This window comes from Paroedura picta, chromosome 18 (assembly GCF_049243985.1).
Source record: "Paroedura picta isolate Pp20150507F chromosome 18, Ppicta_v3.0, whole genome shotgun sequence".
In the NCBI taxonomy this organism is placed as follows: Eukaryota; Metazoa; Chordata; class Lepidosauria; order Squamata; family Gekkonidae; genus Paroedura; species Paroedura picta.
Window position 1 is genome coordinate 16,874,699 of NC_135386.1, and position 25,084 is coordinate 16,899,782.

Below are 25,084 nucleotides of genomic sequence, written 5' to 3' on the forward strand. Positions count from 1 at the left end.
TCACCCACTGCACTTTGTGGCTCTGGTTTCCCCACATCCAGCTCGGTGCTTTAACCCGCTCTGCCCCCCTGCCTCTCCCTTCTGAAGATCCGATGGAGTCACAGAGACGCTTGAGCTCTTTGTGGAGCAGCCAAACTCACTTTGGCCTGACAAGAGACCCGGAAAGGCCTTTTGACGCGAGGAGCCTGGCTGGGGTCTCTCTCCCCCACTCCGCCGGCCAAATAAAAGGAGCCTCAGACATTTTGTGAAAACATCCGCGTCACGTTTTTAATGTACAAGGATCAAACCATTTTACAATGTAGGAAAATTTAATACAGACTTCTATAAACAACGTATTTACATCAGAAATCACTAGAACAGTGGCCAAGTCTTTTTCACAAATATAAATTAATATTAATTACTGCTTTGTGTTTTTCTTTTTCCTCCCACCTCTTAAGTCAACAGTTTCCTTTCCCCCCCCTCCCGGAAGTCCATAACCTTGCAAGGAAAGGCCCTTTCGTTCTCCTGATTACTGGAGACGCTGCAAAGGATGGGCCCGAACGGGCCACGGAAGTGGGTCGTGGCCATTCCGCCCCCCCAACAAAGAACCCATTCGTAATGCAGCCAAAAGGGACACCAATTCAGCGTCTGTCCATTCTACAGCAAATGTTTACCTGGCTCCCGAGCAGAGCGCTTGACACCCTGTGTGGAAGGGAAGTGAGAAATAAAGAGCAGGCTGGTTTTGCTTGCAAAACTGCAAGCAATTAAGGGCTGGAAGGGGGGGGGTGGATGGAGGCGTGGCAAAATCGGCATACCGTGCGATGGGGGTCTAGCCACCTATTTTTAAAAGCGCGCAGCCCCTCTCTCGCTGTCCACCAACGCTCTTCCAGTTCGGATACTGGGTTTCCCTTAAACTGGTCCTCTCAGGACAAACCCTCCCCCCATTGAGTGCAAACGTTCAGGAAAGTCACAGGTTAACTTTACGCCCTTGCTGATCGCCCCATCTCCAAATCTCCAAAAAGAATCTCCAAATGTGTCCGGTGGGCTGTGAAGGCTGTGAAATACCTACCCCCCCCTTCTTTCTTCCTTCGAAGAATACCTTTCTCTCCAGCCCATCCATAACTGTGGAGCCACTGGATTGAAATGCAACCCAAGCTCCAGGTTAGCGGAGCTTTTCTCTGTAATACTGGGGTGTCCCTTAAACACGCGCAGAATCCCACGCAAAAACCCCGTTGCTAGCGACGACGTTATGGCACAGAAAAATCCTTCATGAAGACAGTGGCATTTCGGGAAGGGGAGAAACGTTTAGGATTCATTCACATTGTTTGCTGGCCACCCGGTCTGAAAATAAGTGGACCCTATAGTGTTTTATTCCTACTCTTGTAGCTTATTGGGATTACGGACCATACGAGAGTCCCCAGCCTCTCCCCCGGGCTGAGCCCTCTTAGAGAGACTCAGGGGATTTGAATTAACACTTTGGGAATTCGCCCAGCCGCAGCGTTACCAAGCGGTGCCACCCAGGAAGCAAAACACTGATTCTGGGGTTTGTTTCGGGCTGCTGACTGTTCCTTTTTTAGGAAAAGACAAGCCGGCACCTGCAGGTAGGGAGCGGGAGCCAGGTTTAAAACACAAGTTGAAGGAATGTCCCCTCTCACATTAATACACATCGTCTTGGCTTCCTGCTCGTCCCGCGCTTGGGAGACGGGCGGATGGAACACTCTGAAACGGCACGCAGATTCGATACGAGAGCCGACGGAGATCCTCCTGAGCAGACGTGTGTGATGTTTTCCCAGTGGTCGCTGATGGGCGGAGCATTCGCCACGGGCTTTCGCCTGACGGGTTGAGGAGTCTGCTCTGCTTGTGAGCCAAGCCACTCCCCCTTTTTGCAGTGCCCTACCGTCCCCTCTGGAGGGCGCCTGTGCTCCCACGGCCATCTTGAAACACTTCCAGGTCTGCCTTAGCAATCCGGGCTCTGCTTGGGGGACCGATCGGTGCTTTCTCTGCTGAGAAACTTTCTCTGTGTCACACATCTGGGTCAACCTTACAGCTGCCGTCAAGTGCAAATGCGGGGAGGGAATCGGGGGCACGAGAACCTCTGTCCGCAACCGCCGAAGCTTCCCCACGGAGCTGCGCTCCAGTGCCCAGTCCTGCCTCTCATCCAGAGCAGTGGCTTTAGCCCACATGTGGGGCCTCCTCTCTGCCGTTTATCGGGACCTCCCGCCGTGTACACTGCATCGTAACATGAAAATGGCACGAGGAACGGAGAGGCTGGAAGTCGAATGAGACGTCTGTAAGGTGAGGCATTCACACTACTCTTTTTGGCGCCGGTTATTCCAGGGATGGCCTTCTTCTCCAAGGCGCACGGTAATACTCAGGATTGGTTGTGACGGGCCATTGCCCCCAGTTCAGGCTTCCTCGCCCATTCCCCCCTCCCCCCAGCCCCTAATTCACAGGTTGAGCCTCTGAGGCCACAGTCCACATCCCCCCCCTCCGCCCCGCACGCTCACCCCGAATCCTAACTCCAAATTCGCAGGACTCCTGTCCCACCTGCATTGAAGCCACGGCTGCAAAAGTCTCCGGCGTTCACAGGAGAGTCCCTTCAATCTAGCGTTTGGGGGGGGGGAGAAACCCCCCAGTGGGCCCGCCCTTTCCCCAGGGTGTGAGGAAAGCAACTCCCGCTGTTTGCCCCGCAGGAATACGGGAGGAGAGATCAGGACTTCAATTCCCAAGTCCTGAACCATGGCCGGCTCTTTTGATCCTTCTTCAGACGCAAAGCCCAGCCCCACGGCGGCCTGTTTGGAGTCTCCCGGTCGGAGTCTGGTAAGCCCACAGGTGCCGTTTTCCTCGGAGCCAGTGTGGATCTCGCTCCTCTCCTCTCCTCCCCTGCCCTCTATGTTTTCCGGGCGCTCCAGTTATAATCCGGAGTGTTCTTCTGCTCTAAAGACCTCTCCAGGGGCGACCGGTGGTCCAGGGGCGACTTGGCGTCGTGGGGGGACTTCTGCGCCGGAGGGGAGCGAGGGTCCGAGACTTGGGAGTGCGGGAGGGGGAGCATCTGCTTGTAATCGGCCGCTTTGTCTGGGTGGAAGGACCGGTAATGATCCGAGGGGCCCTGGCCGTGGTACCCGATGGGCACCCGGTGGTCAGACATCCGCCTGAAGTCCTGCGGGTGGTAATTCGGGGCCCGGAACTCATCGGACCGCCGCCGCTTGGAATCATGGTGGTGTCTGGGTGGAAACAAGCACGGGAAAAGCGTTAAGTACGGTAGGAGAACCAGCCCCCCTCACCCATCACTTTCAGCTTGGGCTGCCCAACGGCCACTTATAGGGTCACCAGAAGAGCATACGAACGCACTTTAGGAGATTGGGAGGGGAAGCCAGGCCATATATCCTCCCAACAGGGCAACCCTCTTGAATCTATGTTGCACCCGAGCAAGACTTTGGTTCCCCTGAGAGGCAAGAGGGGGACACAGCCTCCCGGGAGGGGGCCTTTCAACCACTAAACATGCCCACTGGCCGGCCGAGGCCCTTGCGGGGGCAGACGCTTACCTCTCGTAATAATCCCGGTGCCCTCGGTGGTCTCGGTCGCTGTTGTAGGGCTCGTAGGGCCGCTTGCGGGACATGTTGTTCAGCCGGTAGTTCCCTGAGCTGCGGTGGGGCTCCCCGCGCAGCCGTCTGTCCCCGTAGTGGTGCTCCTTGTACCACTGCTGCTCGTACGGGTGGTGCCGCTCGACGCCCCACATCTGGCTGGCGTTGCCGCCGTAGTTGAATTTGCGGTCCCTCGGCCACTCGCCCCGGTCTGCACGAGAGGAGGGGACAAGCGGGGTAGCCACTGGACTCGAGATTACCCCCCGGCACCCCCATTACGATACGCCACGCCTTATGACAGTTCCTTTTGCTTGGCTCGCATCGGTTCTCCAATTGTATAATTCTAGCTCCGTTTCAGTGTTATTGGGTATCCTACCCCTTCGGTTCGAATGGCTCGCAGATGTTTTTCCTACATTGTCTCGCAAGCCAACTAGTCATTATGGGATGGCATGCCTTCGGCGGGTTTGTTTGCTCACACCGTTTGCCCGCTCTGTCATTCTACTACTTCCTCTTGGGTGTTTTATGCTCCCCGTTTGAATTGTTGTCTTTTGTTTTCCCTGCCTTGTCCTTCCATCTCTGCCACCTGCTTGGGCATTACATGAGGGTCTGCCCTACACTGTATTTGCTCGTTTTCTTAGTGGCTCTCTTACACGGTCTGATTGAAAGGCTTCCTACCTACCAAAATCTGCCCTGAGCTTCAGCAAGAGAGCTGCGCTGTAAAGAAATTCAATCGAACTAAAAGCAGCAGCGCCAATCTGTAAGGGCCGCCTGCGTCAGAGAGAAGAGGCACAGGCAGAAACCCCTCCGGTGAAGCTTCACAAGCCAGTTGCAGTGGGCTCCCAAAAACCTTCTCTATATTTCCATTGGCCTCCTCTAGGGATGGCTTTAACGCTTTCCCATTGGCTTTGCTCAATGGGAAGGCCCAACGTTTACCCACGGAGGCTCAGCTTGGACCTCATAGATCCAGTGACACTAAAGCCACTCCACGCTGTAAATTTTATCGCAATCTTCGTCACAGTTTGCTTCGAGCTGGGCTGAGCAGGTGTCCCGGATGCCCCGATGACTTTTTAGTAATTTTTTAAACTGAGGATAAGGACACCACTATTCCTTATAGCGTAGCCCAGGTATTTTTTATACAGCCATCAAGGTGTGGCGATCCCTGACTGGAGTAATGCGAAGACTTTGTATAAGTTTGTCTTCCACTATATTTGGTCATGCTCTAACTGAAAGTCTTCAGCCATCTGCCTCTTTTCTTTCACTTTTCCTGCTGGTCAATGAACCGTGAACAAACAAACAAATGAAGTGCATCCCCTGACACTCCCATACCTGCGTTACTGAAGTGCCTCTTATTCGGGTGGCTGTAATTGTCCCTCGGGTGCCCATGCATCTGGGCGTGGTGGGAGGGAGGTGGGTGGAGCTTCTGAGGATGAGGACCATGGGGCATCTGGGGAATCATGGCATCGCGGCCGGAGCCAGAAGGCTCCGGTCGGAAGAGCTTCTTCCCTCCCGTGGCCTCTTCTTTCTTCCTTTGCTCCTGCTGCAGCCGGACCGGGTTGGAAGCAAGGGGGAGAGGAGAAAAGTTAGCTGTGAATTTGATTGGACACTTAAAAATGGCCAGTGTTGGGCCTGGAGGGGTTGGAAGGGGAGGGGCCAAGGTGGGGGTGTGTCCACAGCTCTGCTTCCCAACCATGTTCTGCACCCTGGTGCCGCTTCTGGGGTTTCTCATTTCTCAATGGTAAAAGACCTGAGAAAGGCTCTGTAAGGAGGCTGCAGTAATAAAAAGCCATCTTCCAAAAGTCTAACTATCCAGTTCTGTCCTCTCCCCTCCCAAATTAGTTACTGGGAGAGAAAGAAGCCAGACATCTCCGAAGAAAACAGTAATCGATTGGTCCTTATTCGCGGTGAAATAATTCTTCCTAGCCTCATGACAACTTCTGGACCGTCACTCCCCCTCTCCTTTGCCAATCCCAGTCCCCTCCCATCCCAGTTTCCAAGCTCACCTCCTCTTCTTGGGACCGTTTCTTGTGGGCCATCTTATACAGCTTGTGCAGCTTCCTGGCGTCAAATTCCGTGAACTTGGACACAAAGATCCACAGGTTTCTGGAAGGAGGTAAAGAGTAGAGAGATGCCTTCACAGGAGAGGGGAACAAGTCTGGAACATCCTCTCTAACTCAGCTCTCCAGATTCGGGGAAGGGTGCAATACAAATGTCAAAATAAACCAACAGGTCAATAGCCATGAACGCAGAATCACACAGTCCCACCCGCAGAGCTCTGCCCTGGGACGTTTCCCAGGAGGCCACGGGCTAGGGTGGAGCGTGGGGGTGGGCAGTCTTACCTTCTCCACAGCTTAATGAGTTCCTGGTCGGAATAGGCTTTCAGGCACTCGGAGATGCGGTCGCCGATCTTGAGCAAGCAGCTCCGGGTGTGCTCCAGCTGCTCCTGGACGGTCAGCCCTTTGTCCGGCTTGTCCAGCTGCTTCAAGGCCTTCTTGACGGGCCGCATCCGCTCTTTGCACTAAGGAGAGGGGGGAGCAGAAGGAGAGGGTGGGACGGGGCTTTCCCCACCCCCTCCTGACCACTCATCTACCATGCCAGCCCCCAAAGCAAAAACAGCAAGTGGATTTTAAAGCCTGCCGTCGCTGAGCAGGCTCACTGCTGGGGAGGGAATTCAGGGGGGGATTTGTTACCCGCTGATTTATAAGAGAACTTACAATGCTGAACGTTTCCTGGTCCAAGTCGTCGTCTTCGTCCTCCCCAATTGGGACAGGCTCGCTCCCCGCGGTGATGTGGACGGGCCCCTGGACTCTTTTCCCTTTGCCGCTGCCCTTGGCCTCCCCGCCTTTCGCCTGCAGAAATAACAATGTGAGTTGGGCTGGGCTGGGGCTGGGTGAGATGACTGCAAGAGAATCGCAGTGGGGTCCTCGGAAAAACCCAAGCCCTTCTGTTCCCGAGGATCTGGCCCTCGGGGCTGCAAAAAGACACCATCCGACGTCTTTGACGTTGGCGGAGGCATCTCGCCTCTCTCCGTGGCTAGCAAATGTGGAGCGGAACGACTGGAAGCCATGAAAATCGGGACAATTCAAGCCGATTTCTCCCAGGATGTTTTTTTTACACTGACAACCAATAAAGTGGCTTTTCTATAACATCTCATGGTTTGCATGGGCTGCAAGGAAAATTCAAGCCCAACTTAGCCCAGCTAAGGTATAAATCTTTTAGTGTTCAGTGCTTAACTGGGAACTGATTTAGTTCCGTACCTTGGTTCATACTATTTTATCAGATAGTGATTTTAACTGTCTATGTGTACATAGTATGTATATTGTAATGGTCTTTGGCTATGAACCATAACATCTATGTGGTACGATATACGTGCCACATGATCCATAAATAAATGACCTCATGCCAGGAAGGAGGAAATGAGGCCAGAGGTCTCAGCTGTGCTGCAGAAATAGGAGAGTCCATATTGGTAAGTCTCCTAGACTCATTTTACCTCAGGATATACCAAATTCAGAAAGGCGTGTTTCTGGGGAGGGGGGTGAAATGCGGGACAATGTGTGACTCAGCCCCGAGTTAGGGACACCAAGGTCTCCACCGCAGGCCTCCGGTACCTTATTCTTGTCTTTCGTCTTCTTTTTCTCTTTCTCCCCTTCCTTTTCTTTCCGGCTTGCCGACTGCTTCTCTTTGTTTTCTTTATTCTCTTTCTTCTTCTGCTTCTTTTTCAAGGGGCTCCCGTCCAAACCGTCCTCCTGGCGAGAAGGGGGAAGGATCAGCGTCAACGCAGCCATGCCCTTTCATGCTTCCGCACGCTCGCAGCTGGACTACTGCGGCATCCTCCGCGTGGGGGCTGCCCTCGGAGACTATCTGGAAACTATTCCTGCTGGTTCACAACGCCCCCCCACACACACACACCTTGTGTGTTCCCGGGAACACATCTTGACAACTTTAAAACGACAACGCCAGCTGCCCTTTTGTTTCCGAGTTCAAATTGAGCCACTTTAATGCACTGAGGTTTAGTGATGTTCACCAGCTGAACGGCCTCATGTGGCTCTTTGACACACCCCTTGGGGCTTTCCTGAGCACCACTCTCCAATGGGCCACCTGCCCCATGTTTCCAGAAAATGGGCAAGGCCCTTGCCCAGTGGGGCTTGAGATGGCAGGTGGTCCCCGCCTTAAAAACAAATTGCAAACACCCCTGATTCTCTGGGGACGGAGCAGATTAGACAAGAAATCCCTTGGGAAAGAGCTATGGGCTAAAAGAAGCCACTTGAAACAGCCCCCAAGGGAGAACTGCTTCAAACAATTAAAGAACGTGGCTTCTCTCTCTCTCACCCACACACACAGGCCGATATGGTTTTCAGGCCAGGGGAGAGAAAATCCGTGTTCATTTGGACTCTGAAATTCAGTCACAGACGCCTGAGGGATAAATGCAGACTTGGCTATGAATGAAACTTTTTCGCGTATTTTGGAAAGCTCTTTTTGAGTGCCCGAAAAACTTTGCTTTGTATGAATGATCAATGGAGAAAAGTCATCTTGACAGAAGCAATCGCCTTGCTTTCCCTGGGAACACCTCGAGCAATAAACTGGAGCAAAAGACTTTGGGGCGCAGCATTTGCTGAAATTAGTATACCTCAAGCCGTTATTTGCAGAGGCATTTCTTTCGGCCTTCCTATAACGCTCTGGAGCCCACCCTGCAAAGCGGCAGCCCTTTTCTCCAGGGGGGAACTGATCTCTTTAGTCTGGAGATGGCTGCAATTCCGGGGGATCCCCAGGCCCCACCTGGAGGCTGGCCTCCCTGCCGAGCAGCCGCACATCCCAGCAGGCCTGCTAAGGTGACCTACCTTGACCTCACCCTCTTCGGAAGGGTTGTCCGAGTGCCGGGGGGAAGACACTTCGTTCCCGTGTTCGTCCTTCCCCTTGGGCGATTTGTTCTCTTTCCGGACACGCGGCTTCCTCTTCTTCAGTTTGCTCTACGGCACGAAGGCAATCCGGTTAGGGAGACAGGAAACGAGACCCGTGAGACGGTACGATTCACAGCCTCCAGTGCAAGAGCACAAGAAGCCCCCCAGACCACCCTCTCCCCTGGCCCGCCCTGTGATTGCTGGGACTCCTGCCCGCCCCTCTCTCTGAACTCCAAACCAGTGGGCCTGAGGTCGCCCCTGGCAGAGTGGGTGGCCCAAACTGACCCCCTGAGCCGAGTCCAGACCTCTAGGCCCCTCTCTCATTGGGGGACATCTCTCTGTACGGACGCTACCCTCCCTGAGCCCCATGCCAGAGGACCTGCACCGTCTCCGCTTGGCATCACTGACCTCTTCCGTTTCCTTCACGCCCTCCTTCTTCTCCAGGTCCTTCTTGAGCAATTTCAGCAAATAGTCTACGCGGGCCTGGAGCTGCTTCCCCTGCGGTTTCTTGTCCGGCTCGCCAGGTAAAATCTAGGAGGAAAGCAAATAGAGAAAGGCACGCCGGCCATTAGCCTGGCTCCGATCAGACGGCCACACCGAGGGCGTGCAGAGCGGGCACAGCTGGTCCCTTTTCTTTTTCCTGGCACTGTGGTGAGAGCACACGGGCAGCTTCTTTGAACGGATCAGGCCCTGCTTTTCACTGCCCTTCCAATTGCTTTCCCTTTCCTCTCCCCCCAGCAGAGAGAGCTTTTGACAGGACTGCTCTGTGAGAAAAGTGCTATCAGGACTGTGACTAGCCCAAGGACACCCAGCTGACTGCATGTGGAGGAGGAGCGGGGAATCAAACCCAGCTCACCGGATTAGAAGCTGCTGCTCTTAACCACGACGCCAGGCTTAATTATTAGCAGCACTGATTTCAACAAGGCAGAGGGGCAAAATCTCTCTGGGTTTCTGTGTTGTTTGGCCAGGGGACGGGATGCTGCTGGAAGGGGGAAATGGCGCGGGGTGGTCATTTTTGTACCTTGTCTGCTAATTTGAGCTCCGGGTCCAACTTGACCAACTCCCAGTTCCCGTAGCCGTGCTCGTAGACGCCCAGGAGCAAGCGGGCGTCGTCCTCCACACCCCACTCGACGTCGAAATGGGCCGCCTTGGCGCGGCAGGAGAGGCAGAACCTGAGGAAGCGATCCAAGAGCAGAGCTGCTGTGAAGGACGCTCTTACCTGGCGGTCCCGTCCTCGGTTTCCTTCCACAGCAGAATGGAAAGGACAGGTGGGTGGGTGAGTGGGTGGGCTGCATTGAGCAGGGGGTGGGACTAGCTGGCCTGCATGGCTCGTTCCAACTCGATGATTTTTCTTCTTCTCCCCAATTCCTGCTTCCCTGCCTCTAGTTTCTCCCCAGGAATTGCTTACACAATATGCAGTGCACCAAGATGCAAAGGTGGCCCTGGCACTTCTTAAAATTCCCTCCCTCCCTCCCTCTTGGTTACCCCCATCTTGGGCCGGTTTACACAGTCAGTAAAGCAGTAGTACATGAGATAAAAACCTGGTTTAAATTATATGGAACCCAATTTAATGCTGCTGCATCCATTTTGATTATTAAAGTCAGGTTGTAGCCAGCAGATGTTAGGGGGGAAGGGGAGAAAAAAGAGGACAGAAGGGTCAGGAGGGAGGGCCAATTCTGCTATAGCTTTTATCTAGCTCTTTATCTACCTAGCTGGCCTCAACCACAGGCCTGGCGGAAGAGCTCCGTCTTACAGGCCCTGCAGAACCTGGATTGTTCTGACAGGGACCCCAATGTCGCTTGGGAGCTCATTCCACCAGGCAGCCCAGCGTTAAGGCAATTCAAACTGTGTGTGTGTCTCTGCGTGAGTCTGTTTCTCCCCTCTGTCGTGCCCGTTTCCAAGGCCCCCTCGACTCACTTCTTCCTCTCCTCCAGGTCCGCCGTGATGGCCTGGTGGAGCATCGCAAATTCCTCTTCGTGTTGGATGATGGCCTTGACGTTCACCTGGACCCCGGAGATCTTGATGGTGGGGCCCCTCCGCTTCCCCGGCCCCTTGCCTGAAAAGGAGAACACACAAAAACACACAGAGAGCATGTTACAGGCACATCCATTCCAGCAAACCCCGGTGCAGGATCCGAACGTGTGTCTTGTAGGCCAGGGTTTCCAAGCGGTCCTGCCTGTGGTGTTTACCCCAGGGATTGCCACCAGGGATGCCAGTCTCCAGGCGGGGCCTGGGGATCCCCCAGAATGACCGCTCCTCTCCAGACTGCAGAGATCAGTCCCCCTGGAGAAAGAGGATGCTTTGGAGGGGGCGATTCTACGGCAGTGTACCTCACGAGGTCTTTGTCCTCCCCAGGCCCTGTCCCCAAATCTCCAGGGGTTTCTATAACAGGGCCTGGCAAACCTACATCTCCCACGAGTGGCCAGGAGAAAGCTGGTAACCGAAGTTGCCATTACGATGCCCCTGGTGCCCCAGCGCCCGACAACGCTTTTCCTGGAGCCCTCGGTCTTTAGAAAGTGCGCAAGAGTCTTTATCCAGCAAGGCTATCTAACAGACTGTACAGATTTCTTTTTTTAATGTTACTTTGGCATCAGCTGCTACTGCAGCACAAAGATCTTCAGATCTTCATTTTGTGGCTGCTTCTGCCTCTTGCGGCAGTCATTTTATGACTGGTCCGGCTTCCCACAGGACGCCATGTTGCGTCTCAAAGGTACTCACAGGCTCAAAGAGGTTGGGGACCCCAGGTCTGCGCCATGACACCCTTAGCACCCCCAAACCGCCTCCAACCCCCTCCGCTGGGCCTCACCTTCCGTCGGGTTCTCCTTCATCTGCTCCTCGTACTCTTGCATGGCCGAAATGCAGCTGTTGTGAAGAAGGTCTCCCAAGCGCTTCAGGTCGGCCACCGACTTGTCCACCAGCTCTGCGTCTCGAGCGATACACTCCAGCCTGAGGAGGCGGACGGGGGAATGGGGACAGCACACAAGAAAACAGGCCCTTAACACCCTCCGAAAGGGCACCATTTCAGTCCCGGGTCGCAGAATCTGCCTCAAAAGAAAGAGTGACATCTCTAACTCTCTGTCATTATTTCTTTTGTATGGTCTGACTGTGGGAACGGTCTCCGTGGGTCAAAAGAAACTCCAGCCAACTATAAACATCTCTGGCTCTTTGCTCCCCTTGCTACAGAGAGACTTCCAGCCTCCCAACGTGAATTGTCTCCAAACTACAGACACATTTAACTCGCAACCATCTGCCTGTCAAGAAACGCAGACTTCAGAAAACAAAGCAAGTCACCCGACTGGTTCTCGGGGGGAATAAATCTAACGGCACGTACCGTTCCAGGGGGACTCCGAACTTCTTATAGGCCTTGATAAACCTGAGGGGATGAAAAACAAAACAACGGCCAGGTGAGATCCGCATCCCAGCCTGACCAGGCCGAAGCAAAATTCTCACGGCCCGGGCAAAAATCACTTCGAGCGAATGGGACCGATTCCTTGCTGGCACTCCAAGCCAAGATCACCCTCTTTGAATGCTAGAATTCGTGTCTAGCTAGTGCCAGGTTGACGCATTTCCTTGCTTGCTGGTTCCCCCAACCCCTTTTCCTACTGTGACGTCAAAGCTACATTTTCAGGGTCATTTTTGGTTGCTTTGACCTCTTTGCTGCACTTCTCATGTTCCACGGTTTTTGTTAATTTTATTGCTTTCATTTACTGCATCTTAGCCTTGCCCTGGAAACAGGGGTGGCCAAACAGCGGCTCTCCCGATGCCCGGGGACTACAATTACCATGAGCCCCGCAGGGGCTCATGGTAATTGTAGTCCCCAGGCATCGGGAGAGCCACCGTTTGGCCACCCCTGCCCAAGCAGAAAGCATAAGGGGGAAAGGAAGACAGAAACCTGCCTGAGAACGTGGGATAAATCAATCCATACTAAATTATGGCCCTGCCCGCCGTCTCCACCAACCTCCTGATTTCGGTGTCCGTGAACCCTTCCACCATGTCCTTCCGGACGCTCCGGGGCCTCCCCCGGCGTTTGGGCCTCTTGTCATCATCTGAATCCTCCGTCTCGCTCTCGGAGGCCGAGGATCTCTGCAGCTTCCTCTTCATCTCAACGTCTGAATCGCTCTCGTTTGCCTGAGCCTGGAGGGAGGAGAGGGGTCAACGTCAGAAGAGCTAACGGAATCCTCAATGTCTCCCGATTGTTCCGGGAAGGCCATCAAGATGCCACGGTTTTTGGGGTCGGGGAGCGGGAGGGCTTTCCTGGGGAAGCTGAATCTGCACATTTGGTACTTTTCCGGGATATCCGTGGCACCGCAGCGCGTGCGCACGATCCTGGCCGTACCTTTTTAGCGGAGCTGCGGATTCTGGGGAGCATGTAGATCTCCTCCAGTTCCTTTTGCCGCTCCTCCTCCTCCACCTTCTTCCGCTGCGCCTCCGGGATGATCTCGTCCCAGTCCTTCTGGGATCTCTCTTCCAGCTCCCCTTCTTCCTCCTCCATCGTTGAGAAATTGGCCACCTGGAAGGAAAAAAAATCCCTCAGTTTGGGGGTTGCCCACTGAAAAAGCAACCCTGTTTATAGCCACTCCATCCAGGGGCTTTCTTATCTTCAAAGAGGGGCTGCTTTTCTTCTAAATTTGGGCTATATCATGCCTCCTCCCCTGAGCTTTCACAACAAACATCAACCAAGTCAATTATCCTCACTGTATTTCTCTCAAAGCTGTTTTAAAAGCCAGCTGGGATAGCCGCGACTCTAAGATCAGGCCCTTAATGACTGCTCCCTTTCCCTGGTCTGCTTGGAGAGAAATATAACCCCCCCCCTCTCCCCAGGGCGATACCTTGAACTGTGAGAGAAGCTCATCCGTGGCACTTGTGGACACTTCGTTCTCGTGTGTTTCAGCCATGCGCAAGATTTCGTCAATGTCCATTTCCTGAAAGCACAAGACGTGAGGTCAAACGTCACCAAAAAGGGATGATGGGGCAGAAATCTGTAGTAATCCATTTCCCGTCTGTGCCAGAGAGAACTCAGGAGAAGAGGCGATATGCTTCACAGCTACTGGACCAGAAGCCAGGTATGTGTGTGTGTGTGTGTGTGTGTGTGTGTGTGGTGTCCCCCCAAACTTCTGAAAACTGAAGAGGAGCTGTTTTTTCGTACCTCGCTTCCCACTCCCCAAAACAGTGTCAAAACAGCCTACAATCTCCTTCCCTTCCTCTCCCCATGACAGATACCCTGTTTAGAAGTGAGGCTGAGAGAGCTCCGAGAGAACTGTGCCTGGCCCATGTCCCCCAGAGCTGAACTTGCAGGAGGAGTGGGGAATCAAGCCCAGTTCACCAGGTAAGAGGCCGCCACTCTTAACCGTGACTCTGATACTGTTTTTAATGGTTATCTGCTGTGGTTCCCCCAATCAGTCAGAAAAGCAGAATACAGATTTTGGGAAGTTCTTTGTGGTCGGCTTCAGGAAAGGCCCACCTGCGGCTCTGATTCTTCCCCTTCCACTTCCTTGAAGAGGTCTTCGGCACCAAACTTCAAGATGGCCGTCAGCTCCTCCTTGTTGAAAGGGTTTGAGCTGCAATGACAAAAGCAGGAAGGGTTTTGTCTCATAGAGTTGCTCTAAATGAGGGAGCCTCCCAGCGTCCCCCGGTCGCTCTTCTTACTTGGAGCGTCCGGAGCTGTTGTCCAAGACAGTCCGGCCTGTGGTGTCCATGCGCTGTATCACTAGATGGTCCAACACCATCTTCTTCTTGGCTCTCTCGATGATCTCCTCTTCCACCGTCCCCTTGGTCACCAACCGGTAGATATTCACCTGTCGAGAAGGAGTGGAAATGAAGCTCAGGAACTTATGTATCTTTCCGTTCGTTGACAAAGCATGTCGCTCTAACCGGCCAACGGCTCTCCAAGGCCTCAGAACGAGATCTTTCCTAGCTGTGGGAGATCTTTTGAACCTTCAACGCTGGAAGAAAGGTCTCAGCCACAGAGCTACCCTGCAAGTGGATTCTTCAGAGCAGGGGTAGTCAAACTGCGGCCCTCCAGATGTCCATGGACTACAATTCCCAGGAGCCCCTGCCAGCGAATGCTGGCAGGGGCTCATGGGAATTGTAGTCCATGGACATCTGGAGGACCACAGGTTGACCACCCCCGCCATAGCACTTTTGAGGCCAGCAAATCACAGTTTGACTACCCCTGCTTCAGAGGGACACCCTACAGGGCTGTTTTCCGTCCACAACACTCAAACTTTGAAGGCAAAGAAGGAAGTTCTAACTCAGCCTCAGAGAATCTGGTCTATTATTGTAAGCCCCAAATCCAAAATTCCACCCAAGGCGGAATAGAGCGAGTGGTGGGCCCCCAAAATCTCGTGGGTGGGGAGGGAGGGGATCTCCTTTTCTGCTTCCTGTCTTGCCCCTGCAGTGACATCAGCCCCTCCCCCTTCCTTCCTCTCCCTCCCACCTTCTTCTCTTTCAAAATCCTTCTCGGATACTACAACTTTAGAAAAAAATCGATGGCGTGCTCTAAATTTTACTTCTCGTTTACATCCACGCCCCTGCCTTTCTCCTTGAAAGGGGACCTAAAGCAGCTCGCGTGCTTCTCCTTCCCTGCATTTTGCCTCCACAACAACCCTGCAGGGTAGGATCGGCTAAGAGTGGGTGACTAGGTCAAAGGCACCCAGCACGTTTCCATGGCAGACCAGGATATCAAACCTGGGTCACCCGGACCCTAGTCCCGGGTGACAACCACCAAAGGTTTGCTGGCATAATTAAGCGTCTTCCCCACACCCTTCCCTCCCCCACCTACCTTTTTCTGCTCCCCTTCCTCCATTTTCCAATTTGCTTTCTAAATAATCTCCTGAGCATCCGACTCCAACAGCTTCCCCGACACTCCCGCTCGGAGACTAACCGATGATCGGAACCCTGGCCTCTGTTTATTGGGGGTTGCCCAGCAACCCAATGACCAACCAGCATCTCACAACGGGGGGGGGGGGAGCCCGTGTGATGCCGTGGTTAGGACCGGGGGAGACCCGGGTTCAAATCGCGACTCACGCCATAAATAAATATTTTATTTAAATAGCGCCCTGTCCCTGCTGGCTCAAGGAGGTTAACCATGTTTTTAAAACGTTAGGAAGGAAATAATAAAACATTACGGCAGATTTTCTCAACCAGGGTTTCATGAAGCCCTAGGGCAGGGGTAGTCAAACTGTGGCCCTCCAGATGTCCATGGACTACAATTCCCATGAGCCCCTGCCAGCGAATGCTGGCAGGGGCTCATGGGAATTGTAGTCCATGGACATCTGGAGGGCCACAGTTTGACTACCCCTGTCCTAGGGTTTCTGGACAGCCCTGGACGGTGGGAGTTGATTTTAAAAATATTTTTAAAATTTGTTAAAACGTTTATCGTGAGACGACCCTAATTGGTCATGTTGACCTGCTACCGTCAACGTGAGATCTGGGAGACTCGAGTTCAAATCCCCGCTCTGCCAGTCAGTTCCTCCCACGGACCTTGTGAGGATAATAAAAATGGAGGAAGGGAGAATTACGTCAGCCCCACTGATTCCCGACTGGGCAGGAAGGTGGGCATAGATAAACAAAGTAAATAAATTAAATAAATAAAACTTGGTCCCAGAGATCTGCTTCAATAAGCTTCAGGCCTGTCCCCCTTTCCCAGAATCAAAATGCAACAGGCCTAAAGGCACAGCTAGACGATGCTTCAGAGGGGTGTCCATGTGGGGAGCATCCTCCAACGCAAATGGTGCACTGACGAGGAGACCGAGTTGGCTCTCCTCACCTGCTTCTTCTGCCCGATCCGGTGAGCCCGTGCTTGGGCCTGCAAGTCATTCTGGGGGTTCCAATCCGAGTCGAAGATCACCACCGTGTCCGCGGAGGCCAGATTGATCCCCAGGCCTCCGGCCCGCGTGGAGAGCAGGAAGCAGAAATCCTGAGCGTGGGAGGGAAAGGTTGCAGGTCAGTCATGCCACGGAAGCAGGAGGTGGATCAGTGACGCAAGACAGAGACACAAACCTCACCCCGAGACCTTCTACTCGGGATACCGGAATTGGGGCATGCCTGATCTTGGCTGCACAGTCGCCAACCTTCAGGGAGGAGCTGGAGATCTCCTGGAGTGACACTGGATCCCCAGACTAGAGGAAGTGGCTTATATCTCAAATGAAACTCTGGTGGTCTTAAAGGCGCCGCTGGATTCGAACTCTGCTCTTCCACAAACTTCCAAGGCTTAGGATTGCACTTGCCTGGCGGGCATTCCTGGCAAGGGGGGTTCTGTGCCAGCAGCTGTGGGCCACTGTGTGAGAGCCGGGAGAAGGACCTTCCTCCGTCTCATTTTTCGAGTGCCGAGTTCCAGTTCCACCATAAATAATTTACACAAGCAGGGCGCTCATCCCACGGACGGGACGTGCCTGATGCCCCCAAAGTGGCCGGATGCCAGGCCACCAGTGAACGAAGGACCAAGCGGAGGGAGTTTCTCGTCCCTGTTCTCCTGCTCTAGGCCTCAAGCCCTCCGGCCCCAAAAGCAATTTCAGAGGGGCCTCCCCTCGCGCCTGCCCTCTCCCCCGAGGCCGCTCCCTCCCCACCGGCCTTCCACAGCCGGACCCCGTACCTCCGAGCCGTCGGCATTGAAGTGATCCAACGCCTGCTTCCGGATCTCGCCTCGTATGGAGCCGTCCAAGCGCTGCGGAAGGGAGAGCGTAGCTAAGACACGCGCAAGCCCACCCCCCCTGTGCAAGACCGTTGCCCCCCACCCCGGAACCCCAGGTGCTCCTGCTTCACCGGCCACTCCAGTCCCCCACCCCCCGCCCCCGGATAGCTCGGGGCAAGTCAGTACTTTAAAAATAACAAGCCGATTAAAAATAACCCTGCTGCTGCCAGGGAACACAGCCTGGGCAGCGTCTCCATGCACCAGGTGACTACGCAGCTCCCGTTACAGTCCGGGTGCCAGGAAGGAGGACGGGACAACTGAAGAACTGGAGGCGTTTCCTTTCAAAAGGGACCATATAAACCAGGGGTAGTCAACCTGTGGTCCTCCAGAGGTCCGTGGACTACAATTCCCATGAGCCCCTGCCAGCGAATGCTGGCAGGGGCTCATGGGAATTGTAGTCCATGGACCTCTGGAGGACCACAGGTTGACTACCCCTGATATAGACTTAGCAGCCCAAATAGCCCATTCTAGCCTGAGCTTGTTAGAGCACAAAAGCTAAGCGGGGTCAGCCTTGGTTAGTCTTTGAATGGGGGACCACCAGGAAAATCTACTCAGAGGTGGTTAATGGCCAGCCTCCTCTGTATGTCTTTGGTCCTGACCTGGATGGCTCATCAGAGCATGGACGTTAAGCCGAGTCTGCCCTGGTTAGCACTGGGATGGGAGACCACCAAGACAGTCCAAGCTTGGTACACAGGAACAGGTGAGGACCCACCACCTCTGTCTGGCCTCCCCTCCAAGCACCAGCCCTGCTTAGCTGCCAACTGAGGGTGACCCCAGCAAGGGTGTTTCAAGGCAAGTGAGAAGCAAAGATGGTTGGCCATTGCCTTCCTCTGCAGAGCTTTCCTTGGTGGTCTCCCACCCAGGACTTATGGTGACTCCAACAAAGGGCGTCCAAGCCAAGTGAGAAGCAGAGGTGGTTGACCACGGCCTTCTTCTGCAGAGCCTTCCTTGGTGGCCTTCCTTCCAAGCACCGGCCCTGCTTGGCTTCTAAGAGCCATGCCGTGACATTCCACATCCTCCATGCCTGCCTTTAGCCAAACTCTATCATTAGGCAGATGATGGAGCTCCTCAGAGGATCGAAACAGGAGTGCCACTCCCGTCCTCACCTGGAAAGGGTAGTGCTTGATGGCCAGGTATTCAGCCAGGATGTCCAGCATCCGCACCATCTGGGAGAAGATGAGGACCCGGTTCCCTCTCTCCCGCAGCCTGGTCAGCAGCTTGTCCAAGAGGATGAGCTTCCCGCTGCTCCGGATCAGAGACTGAAGGAGAGGCGACCGTCATTTCCGGCACGGCTTCCCCTCCCGGAACCTCCCGGAACCGGGTTTCACAGGGCCCCCAGGAAGGCCCCACAATCCGTGACCCACCAAGAGCATCTCCTGGCTGTTCTCCCGCTCGTTGTCCTCAGGGGCCTTGATGAGGTAGCAGTGGTTGCAACACTTCTTCAGCTCCATGACGATGTTGAGAAAGCCGGACGTGCTGCCCCGGGTGCCCTTCGAAAGGGCCTTGTAATTCCGGGTCAGGATCCACCTGTGGGCAAAGCAAGGCCAGCTAGAAACCAGCCTCCAGCGATTTGCTGGCCTAAAAAGTGCTATGGCAGGGGTAGTCAAACTGCGGCCCTCCAGATGTCCATGGACTACAATTCCCACGAGCCCCTGCCAGCATTCCCTTATGGGGCTCATGGGAATTGTAGTCCATGGACATCTGGAGGACCACAGGTTGACTACCCCTGTGCTCTTGGACTCGGATAACGTTTTGAAAAAACTAATGCGAAGATGTGACAGGCAGCCTCCCTCCTTGGAGGGTGGATGAAGCTGCTAACTAGATGCTCCCATCACCGTGAATGCAGAGACGGAGGCTGATATGGAGGACCAAGGGGCTAGCGCAGCAAATCATACAGAGATACAGCGGGCAGACTCCTTGGGGGAATGGTTGGATGCCCAGGCGCCATCCATGAATGGGGTAGTTTGAGCACAAACTCAGGGAACAGCTACTTCACCACCACCCGAAAAAAAAAGAAACCCAGTTCCAGGCACTTACTTGTAATACTGTTTCTGCAGGGCAGACATCTCCACGCGCAGGATCTGTTCCACCTTGGCAGGGAGAGATTTCTCCACATCCTTCTTGACCCGGCGCAGGAGGAAGGGCTCCAGGACTTTGTGGAGGCTCTGGTAGCCGTTCTCCCGCCCTTTCCCATGGTCGTCTTCAAAATCTTCCCAGGACTCAAACCTGACGGCCAAGGAGGAAGCAGGGTCAGGAGTAGACAAGCTCAGAACGCAATGCTCTGCCACCCCGTTTGGTGCGGTGTAGGGGTCAGACTGCTAGACTAGGATCTGTAGGATCCAGATTTGAATCTTCAGCATGCCCTAGAGGCTTGCTGGGTGATCTGGGGCCAAACGCTCACCCTCAGCCTAACCAACCTCGCAAGGTTGATGTGAGGATAACACGGAGAGGGGAATGACGTAAGTCACTTTGGGCTCCCCTTGGAGAGAAACGCGGAGTGTAAACAAAGTGCCTACGTGATCCAGAAGTGAAATAGGCATGTCAGGGAACGGCACTCTGGCTTTTGGTACTGGCTTTTGGTGCCAGAACGGCACTCTGGCTCTATGGTAAAATTAGCTTCTAACTATAGAGTTTGCCCAAAAGCCAGAGCGTCACCCCCTCCCCAACATGCCTATGCCACTTCCAGGCCATGTAGGCATTCTTCCCTTTTTTGGGGGGGGGTGTTGTGGCCTGAAAGCTGGGGACCCCCACTCAGACTGGGGGGTCCGGCAACCCAACCTCCGTCGCAAACAAACCCGCAAGGAAGCTTACTTCTCGGGCATGATAAATTGCAGCAGAGACCAGAGCTCTTTCAAGGAATTCTGCAGGGGCGTCCCCGTGATGAGCAGCCGGTGGTTGGACTTGAAGTCGATCAACGTCTTGTACAGCAGGGAGTCATCGTTCTTCAAGCGATGCGCTTCGTCCACCCCCAGGAAGGCCCAGTTGATGCTTCCCAGGACAGCCTGAAGCCAGAACAGGAGACGCGCCACTGAGAGATGCCGTACCCTAGCATGGGGTCCAACCTTGTTGCCTTCACAGGCAGCTGCCAACTTTTCTGGCAAGAAATCCTTTGCACATGCTCAGTGCACGGGTCAGGTCGGGGTAGGCTCGACCTCTCTGTAGGGCAAAGGATTCCACGGTGGTCCAAACAGGCCACCGTACGCCATCACTTCCCCACTGCCCATCTGTTTTAAGGAAGACGGGGACGAGGAAAGCAAGCTAACCTGGTTGGAGGCTACCTGACTTTACTAGTCGAGGGATTCTTGTCCGGCATCCCAAAGGACCCTCCAAAAATGTCAGCAACTGCCAAAGGGCAACTTAGTAAACTAGCCCCAGATAGTAAACTAACCCCAGAGGGGCATCAACATTGCTGGGAATACTCCCAGCTGCTAAGTCAAGGATGGACGCCTGATATTTTCGTGCAGACATGAAACGGGGACCCGGACAGCCGTTAGGAGAGGAGAGCTGCATGCCTGGCCAACCACAAACCTTGTCTTTCAGGAGAATCTCATACGTCGTGATGAGCACGTTGAACTTCAGCCGTTTGGTCTGGGAGTGGACCCATTCGTATTCACGAATCTGTGGGAAAATGGACAGATAACATCCACACATTTTATCGCACAGGCCAGAACCTGTCGCGACTGCGTTATCTGAGTATTTGGAAACAAAGCCTGAACGCCTCTACTTGGCCATTTTCGTTAGAAGAAGAGTTGGCTTTTGCACCCTGCTTTTCACTGCCCGGTGGACTCTCCAAGGGGTTTACAATCCTTCCCACTTTTCCTGGTGCCTCTCCAGAAAACCCACTTGAGGCTTACTAGGGGGAAAGTAAAATCAAATACCATTTTTTTTTAAATTAATAAACTAAGAAGCTGTGAAACACACTGCGTGTGGCAAACTGGGGGAGATGCAGCAACACCATCAAGACAGCAAAGAAAAACTGGAGCTATATTAACCCGCATAAAGAAAACATTTTCTGGCGTGCTCAAAGTTCTTAGTTATTTTGCTTGCAGTGAACGCAAAATGTTTTGGCGTCACTGCCGTCTTCTTCTACAAGGCAAAGAAATAAGAACTCGAAGCAAGAAAGACGTTTCCTCGTTCGCATTTCCACAGAGATCCATTTTGTTCTTTCCTGTCTTTTCTTTGCTACCCTGCTGTCTTCCTAGCTCCAATTCTTCTTTCGGGCCTACATGAGGCAGAGCCGCCATGGTAGTAGTAAAGGCAGGGAGAGGGAGCAAGGATGTGGGTAGTGATGTCACTTCCGGGGCGTGGTCAGCTGACATCACTTCCAGGGCTCCTCAACATTCTGAAAATTTGTTCTACCCTGTGCCACGCACCCCCAGGGGCCGGGCGTTAAACTCCACCCCGTGTGGCCAGGTGACCCCGCCTTCCCAGTTCGGGACAACGCACCGTGTTCCGGCTCATCTGGTCTCCGATGTAGACCACCACGTTGATCTCGGGGGCCCAGATTTCGAACTCCCTCTGCCACGAGGTCAGGGTGGACAAGGGCACCACGATCAGAAAGGGGCCGTAGAGCTGATGCTGGTGGAAAAGGCAGGAGAGGAACGAGATGGTCTGGATGGTTTTTCCCAAGCCCATTTCGTCGGCGAGGATCACGCTGTTGTTCCTGGAAAGGGGGACAGTTGTAAGAAAAGCGCTCGTGGGTCGGGGCCGGGGCCCTCTTGCACCCAGAATCCCAGTTCTAATAACGGCTAGCCAGATGCCTCCAGGAAGCCTACAGACTTTGGCATCCAGGGGTACACTGCCTCTGAACATGGAGTCTCCTTTCAGCCTTCAGGGCTGCAATACTGATCAGTGAATCTGTTGAATTCTTTTTAAAGCCATCTGAGCCCCTCCTCCCAACTTGGGACAAGGAACTGTACAAGCAAATTACGGCTCTGCAAAAATATTCTCCCTTTTTTGCCCGGTAGAATATCCCAGCTATTGTTTTCATTGGCTGATCCTGGGAGCAGCAATCTGTAGAGACCAGTGGGCTGCACTGGGGGGAAAGGGGCAGGAAGGTTTTTCCAGAATTTCCTAACCCAGAGCTGGCAAACTGAGGGAGACGACACTAAAATGCATAGGAACAGATCCATGCAATAAAACCGTGTAGCCAAGCACCGCTGGGGGATGCCGGCCAAGCTGTTTCCACCAGCACAAAACCAGCCCAACACTCGGAGAATCTATGCTTTGTACTGAGTTCGAGTCACGCCACCTCCCCCATCCCCAGGCAAGGCAGCCTTTCCTTCACCTACTTGCACCAGGAGTGCGACAGCCAGTTGAGGCCTTCCAGCTGGTAATCCCGGAGCTCCAAATTCTCCCCACCGATATACGAGGGCTGCTTCTTCAGGGCAACAAACCGGGGCCTTTGCTTCAGCACCTGGAACGGCAAAACCCCCTCACGTTGGCTCAGCCACGACTGGGCGCCGGTCAACCCCTTGAGGCCCGCTTTGCCAAAATCTGGAGCAGGTCTGTTCTTTTCGGGATGTGTCCCGCTCAGCAGAGGAAAAAAATGATAGGGACTGGGTTTTGTCAAGGTGGCATATGGTCCTTATTTGATAATAATATGGAGCAATTGTCACCCTACATGTCCCCTGCAAACACCAATTTCCTGGTGATCCTTAGCCTCAAGGACGGGCGCCTGGTCTTGACCAGAGCCGGGGGCTTTTCAGCTGAGGCTGCAACCTGGTGGAATGAGGGCCCAGCTGAGAGACGGGCCTAAGGCGCTGTCAGAGTTCCACAGGGAAACGGCACTCTTCCACCAAGCCTATGGTTGAGACTTGGGTGCTCTCAAGTTTTATGGGCCTCCCTCCATCTCCTCTTCCCTCTATTTGACGCCCTTTCCAGTCTGGGATAGCTAGCAGAGGGCACAAAGGGGGTGGGTTTTTCAATTGTATCTTATCGTAATTTTATTATTGTTTTTATTGAATGTGTTTCATCATCGTTTTTCTCCTCCCTCCCGATTGCCCAGTGACGGTATTCCCGCCTCCCCAAAACCAGGCGAGAGTGTGGGAGCAGCCGGACCTTGCAGTCCCGAGTGGGCATGGTTTTGGAGTTGTTCCTGCTGTTGAAGCCGTCGATGCAGTGCTGGAACTTCTTGCCGATCAGGGCCGCGTCTTCCCAGCTGCAATCGGCGTAGGGGAGCCCCATCCACTTGCACAGGTATTCCGGCTCGTTGGAGGTGGATTTGCGGCTGTGGGCTGCAAAGGGGGAAGGGGGGAAAGGCGGTCAGGGCGTTACAAGCCTAGCACAAAATTTCCCGGATGCTTCCCAGAAACGCAGCATTCCACAAACGCCGGGCACAAGACGCCTAGGGCTACATCCGAATTTTGCTGTCTATTACATGACATTTAACAATGGCAGTTCACAATTCGCTTTCGCAGTTCGGTTTTGCACTGCGGGCAAGATGTCCCGGGTGCGGATGGAGCAGCCGATCGCAGCTGGACTCCCCCGCCCAGAAAATCCAGCTGCAAATGATCGCTGCTAAGAGCAAGAAAAATGCAACATCCAACCATGCGCCAGTACAGCAGCAGGTACATGCTTTGAGAGCACAAGGCCATGGGCTATTTCCCAGCAAGCTGCAGTGAAAAGACCTCAGGAATCAGGACCAAGACCTCTATCCTGTTCACCTCAACCTAGAGTGACTCTTGATCTAATTCAGGGAGGTCCACAAATACAGAATTTCTTCATTGTTCAAAGCTCATCGCTGTCAGGCACTGCCGGACTTGAACCAGAAGCCCTGAAACCTTCCTGGACCACTAAAGTAGCTGTTCAGAGGAGGGTGTGGCCAGCTGTCCCTGCCAGGAGAGGATGGCAAAAGTCCCGGAGCCTCCTGGGAAATCAGGTGATGCTGAAGGGCCAATAGGATGTGACCGAGGGACTTCAAAGGCCAGCCGGCTTTCTGATTTACTTCCGTTTTGGGAAGTCGTCCCTGGGAGACGCCGTCCACCTTGGCTTGGCTCTCTCAAGCTGCTCAACTGTGTCCAGTTTGCCCAAGCCACCTTGCAGCCTGAGAGCCCAGGGTGAAAACACACCTGCGTTCTAAAACTGGAGGTCACGGTGTGCGGCCCTCATACGTCATGCCAACCGCACGTTCAAGACCATCTCCCGCCTTGCTCAGAAAGCGGATTCATTTTCATTTGCAGTTTACCATTCAAAAACCCTGCAAGGTAGGCCAGCCGGATTGACCGACTGAGACCACCCATTTCTCAAAAGAGCATTTACTTGGCGACAGAGAGGAGGGGTAAGCCGGGGTCTTCCCAGGTCAAACACCGACAGCATCACCCGAAGGAGAATTTCTACCCTCTGTGGCTCTCCAGACGTCCGTGGACTACAAATCCCATGAGCCCCTGCCAGATGGCAGGGGCTCATGGGAGTTGTAGTCCACGGACGTCTGGAGAGCCATAGCTTGACCATCCCTGCTCTAGCCCCTTGACTCTGATGGATGCAAATGGGCAGAACTCCACAGAACAGTTCTAGCCGCACAACATCTGTTCTCCCCTAATGTGGGATCATTACAGTTCCTTGAAACTGATGGGGGAAAAAAAAAAGAAAAAGCCACCTTACCTGGGAATTCAGAGCCAGCTGTGGCTGATTTGCTTGTCTTTACAGCTAAGGGGCAATGTGGGAGAGGGGAGGGGAGAAAAACCCAAAGAAGGTCATTGTAGACATGCCAGGGACCACCAGAGAAAGCGTCGAATTATTCTGCAGCTTTCCCCATGCTCAAAAAAAGAGAGAGAGAGAGAGAGAGAGAGACCTTCATCTCACCCAGCCGCTCTTTCAAATTTACTGTTAAATGACAGTAACATGCTGGTTGCAATTAGCTGTGAATTTCCTGCATCCTGCAGGGGGTTGGACTAGATGACCCTGGAGGGCCTTTCCAACTCTAGGATCAATTC

The 25,084-nt window shown here is 53.8% G+C and overlaps 1 protein-coding gene across 9 annotated transcripts in view; it reads right to left on the bottom strand.

The window, feature by feature from the left end:
• Positions 1 to 455: 455 nt before the first annotated feature.
• The window catches only part of CHD2 (chromodomain helicase DNA binding protein 2), a 43,647-nt gene continuing 19,018 nt past the window's right edge, over positions 456 to 25,084 (bottom strand). For 6 of the 9 annotated variants that reach the window (XM_077318276.1, XM_077318269.1, XM_077318268.1 and 3 more), the window contains 29 exons: positions 24,753 to 24,797; positions 23,211 to 23,386; positions 22,442 to 22,566; positions 21,597 to 21,813; positions 20,679 to 20,768; positions 19,962 to 20,152; positions 19,188 to 19,376; positions 18,515 to 18,677; positions 18,257 to 18,409; positions 17,052 to 17,123; positions 16,227 to 16,376; positions 14,105 to 14,253; positions 13,920 to 14,016; positions 13,288 to 13,380; positions 12,795 to 12,968; positions 12,417 to 12,592; positions 11,790 to 11,831; positions 11,265 to 11,404; positions 10,376 to 10,514; positions 9,480 to 9,630; positions 8,867 to 8,989; positions 8,399 to 8,527; positions 7,169 to 7,306; positions 6,275 to 6,409; positions 5,900 to 6,078; positions 5,564 to 5,663; positions 4,890 to 5,100; positions 3,525 to 3,774; positions 456 to 3,203 (listed from right to left, as the gene is read on the bottom strand). In XM_077318276.1, coding sequence (XP_077174391.1) covers positions 2,870 to 3,203; positions 3,525 to 3,774; positions 4,890 to 5,100; positions 5,564 to 5,663; positions 5,900 to 6,078; positions 6,275 to 6,409; positions 7,169 to 7,306; positions 8,399 to 8,527; positions 8,867 to 8,989; positions 9,480 to 9,630; positions 10,376 to 10,514; positions 11,265 to 11,404; positions 11,790 to 11,831; positions 12,417 to 12,592; positions 12,795 to 12,968; positions 13,288 to 13,380; positions 13,920 to 14,016; positions 14,105 to 14,253; positions 16,227 to 16,376; positions 17,052 to 17,123; positions 18,257 to 18,409; positions 18,515 to 18,677; positions 19,188 to 19,376; positions 19,962 to 20,152; positions 20,679 to 20,768; positions 21,597 to 21,813; positions 22,442 to 22,566; positions 23,211 to 23,386; positions 24,753 to 24,797 — 4,331 coding nt within the window. In that variant the 3' untranslated portion in view covers positions 456 to 2,869. The remainder of the gene's footprint in view (positions 3,204 to 3,524; positions 3,775 to 4,889; positions 5,101 to 5,563; positions 5,664 to 5,899; positions 6,079 to 6,274; positions 6,410 to 7,168; positions 7,307 to 8,398; positions 8,528 to 8,866; positions 8,990 to 9,479; positions 9,631 to 10,375; positions 10,515 to 11,264; positions 11,405 to 11,789; positions 11,832 to 12,416; positions 12,593 to 12,794; positions 12,969 to 13,287; positions 13,381 to 13,919; positions 14,017 to 14,104; positions 14,254 to 16,226; positions 16,377 to 17,051; positions 17,124 to 18,256; positions 18,410 to 18,514; positions 18,678 to 19,187; positions 19,377 to 19,961; positions 20,153 to 20,678; positions 20,769 to 21,596; positions 21,814 to 22,441; positions 22,567 to 23,210; positions 23,387 to 24,752; positions 24,798 to 25,084) is intronic. The other 3 variants (XM_077318272.1, XM_077318271.1, XM_077318275.1) reach the window with 1 other exon arrangement.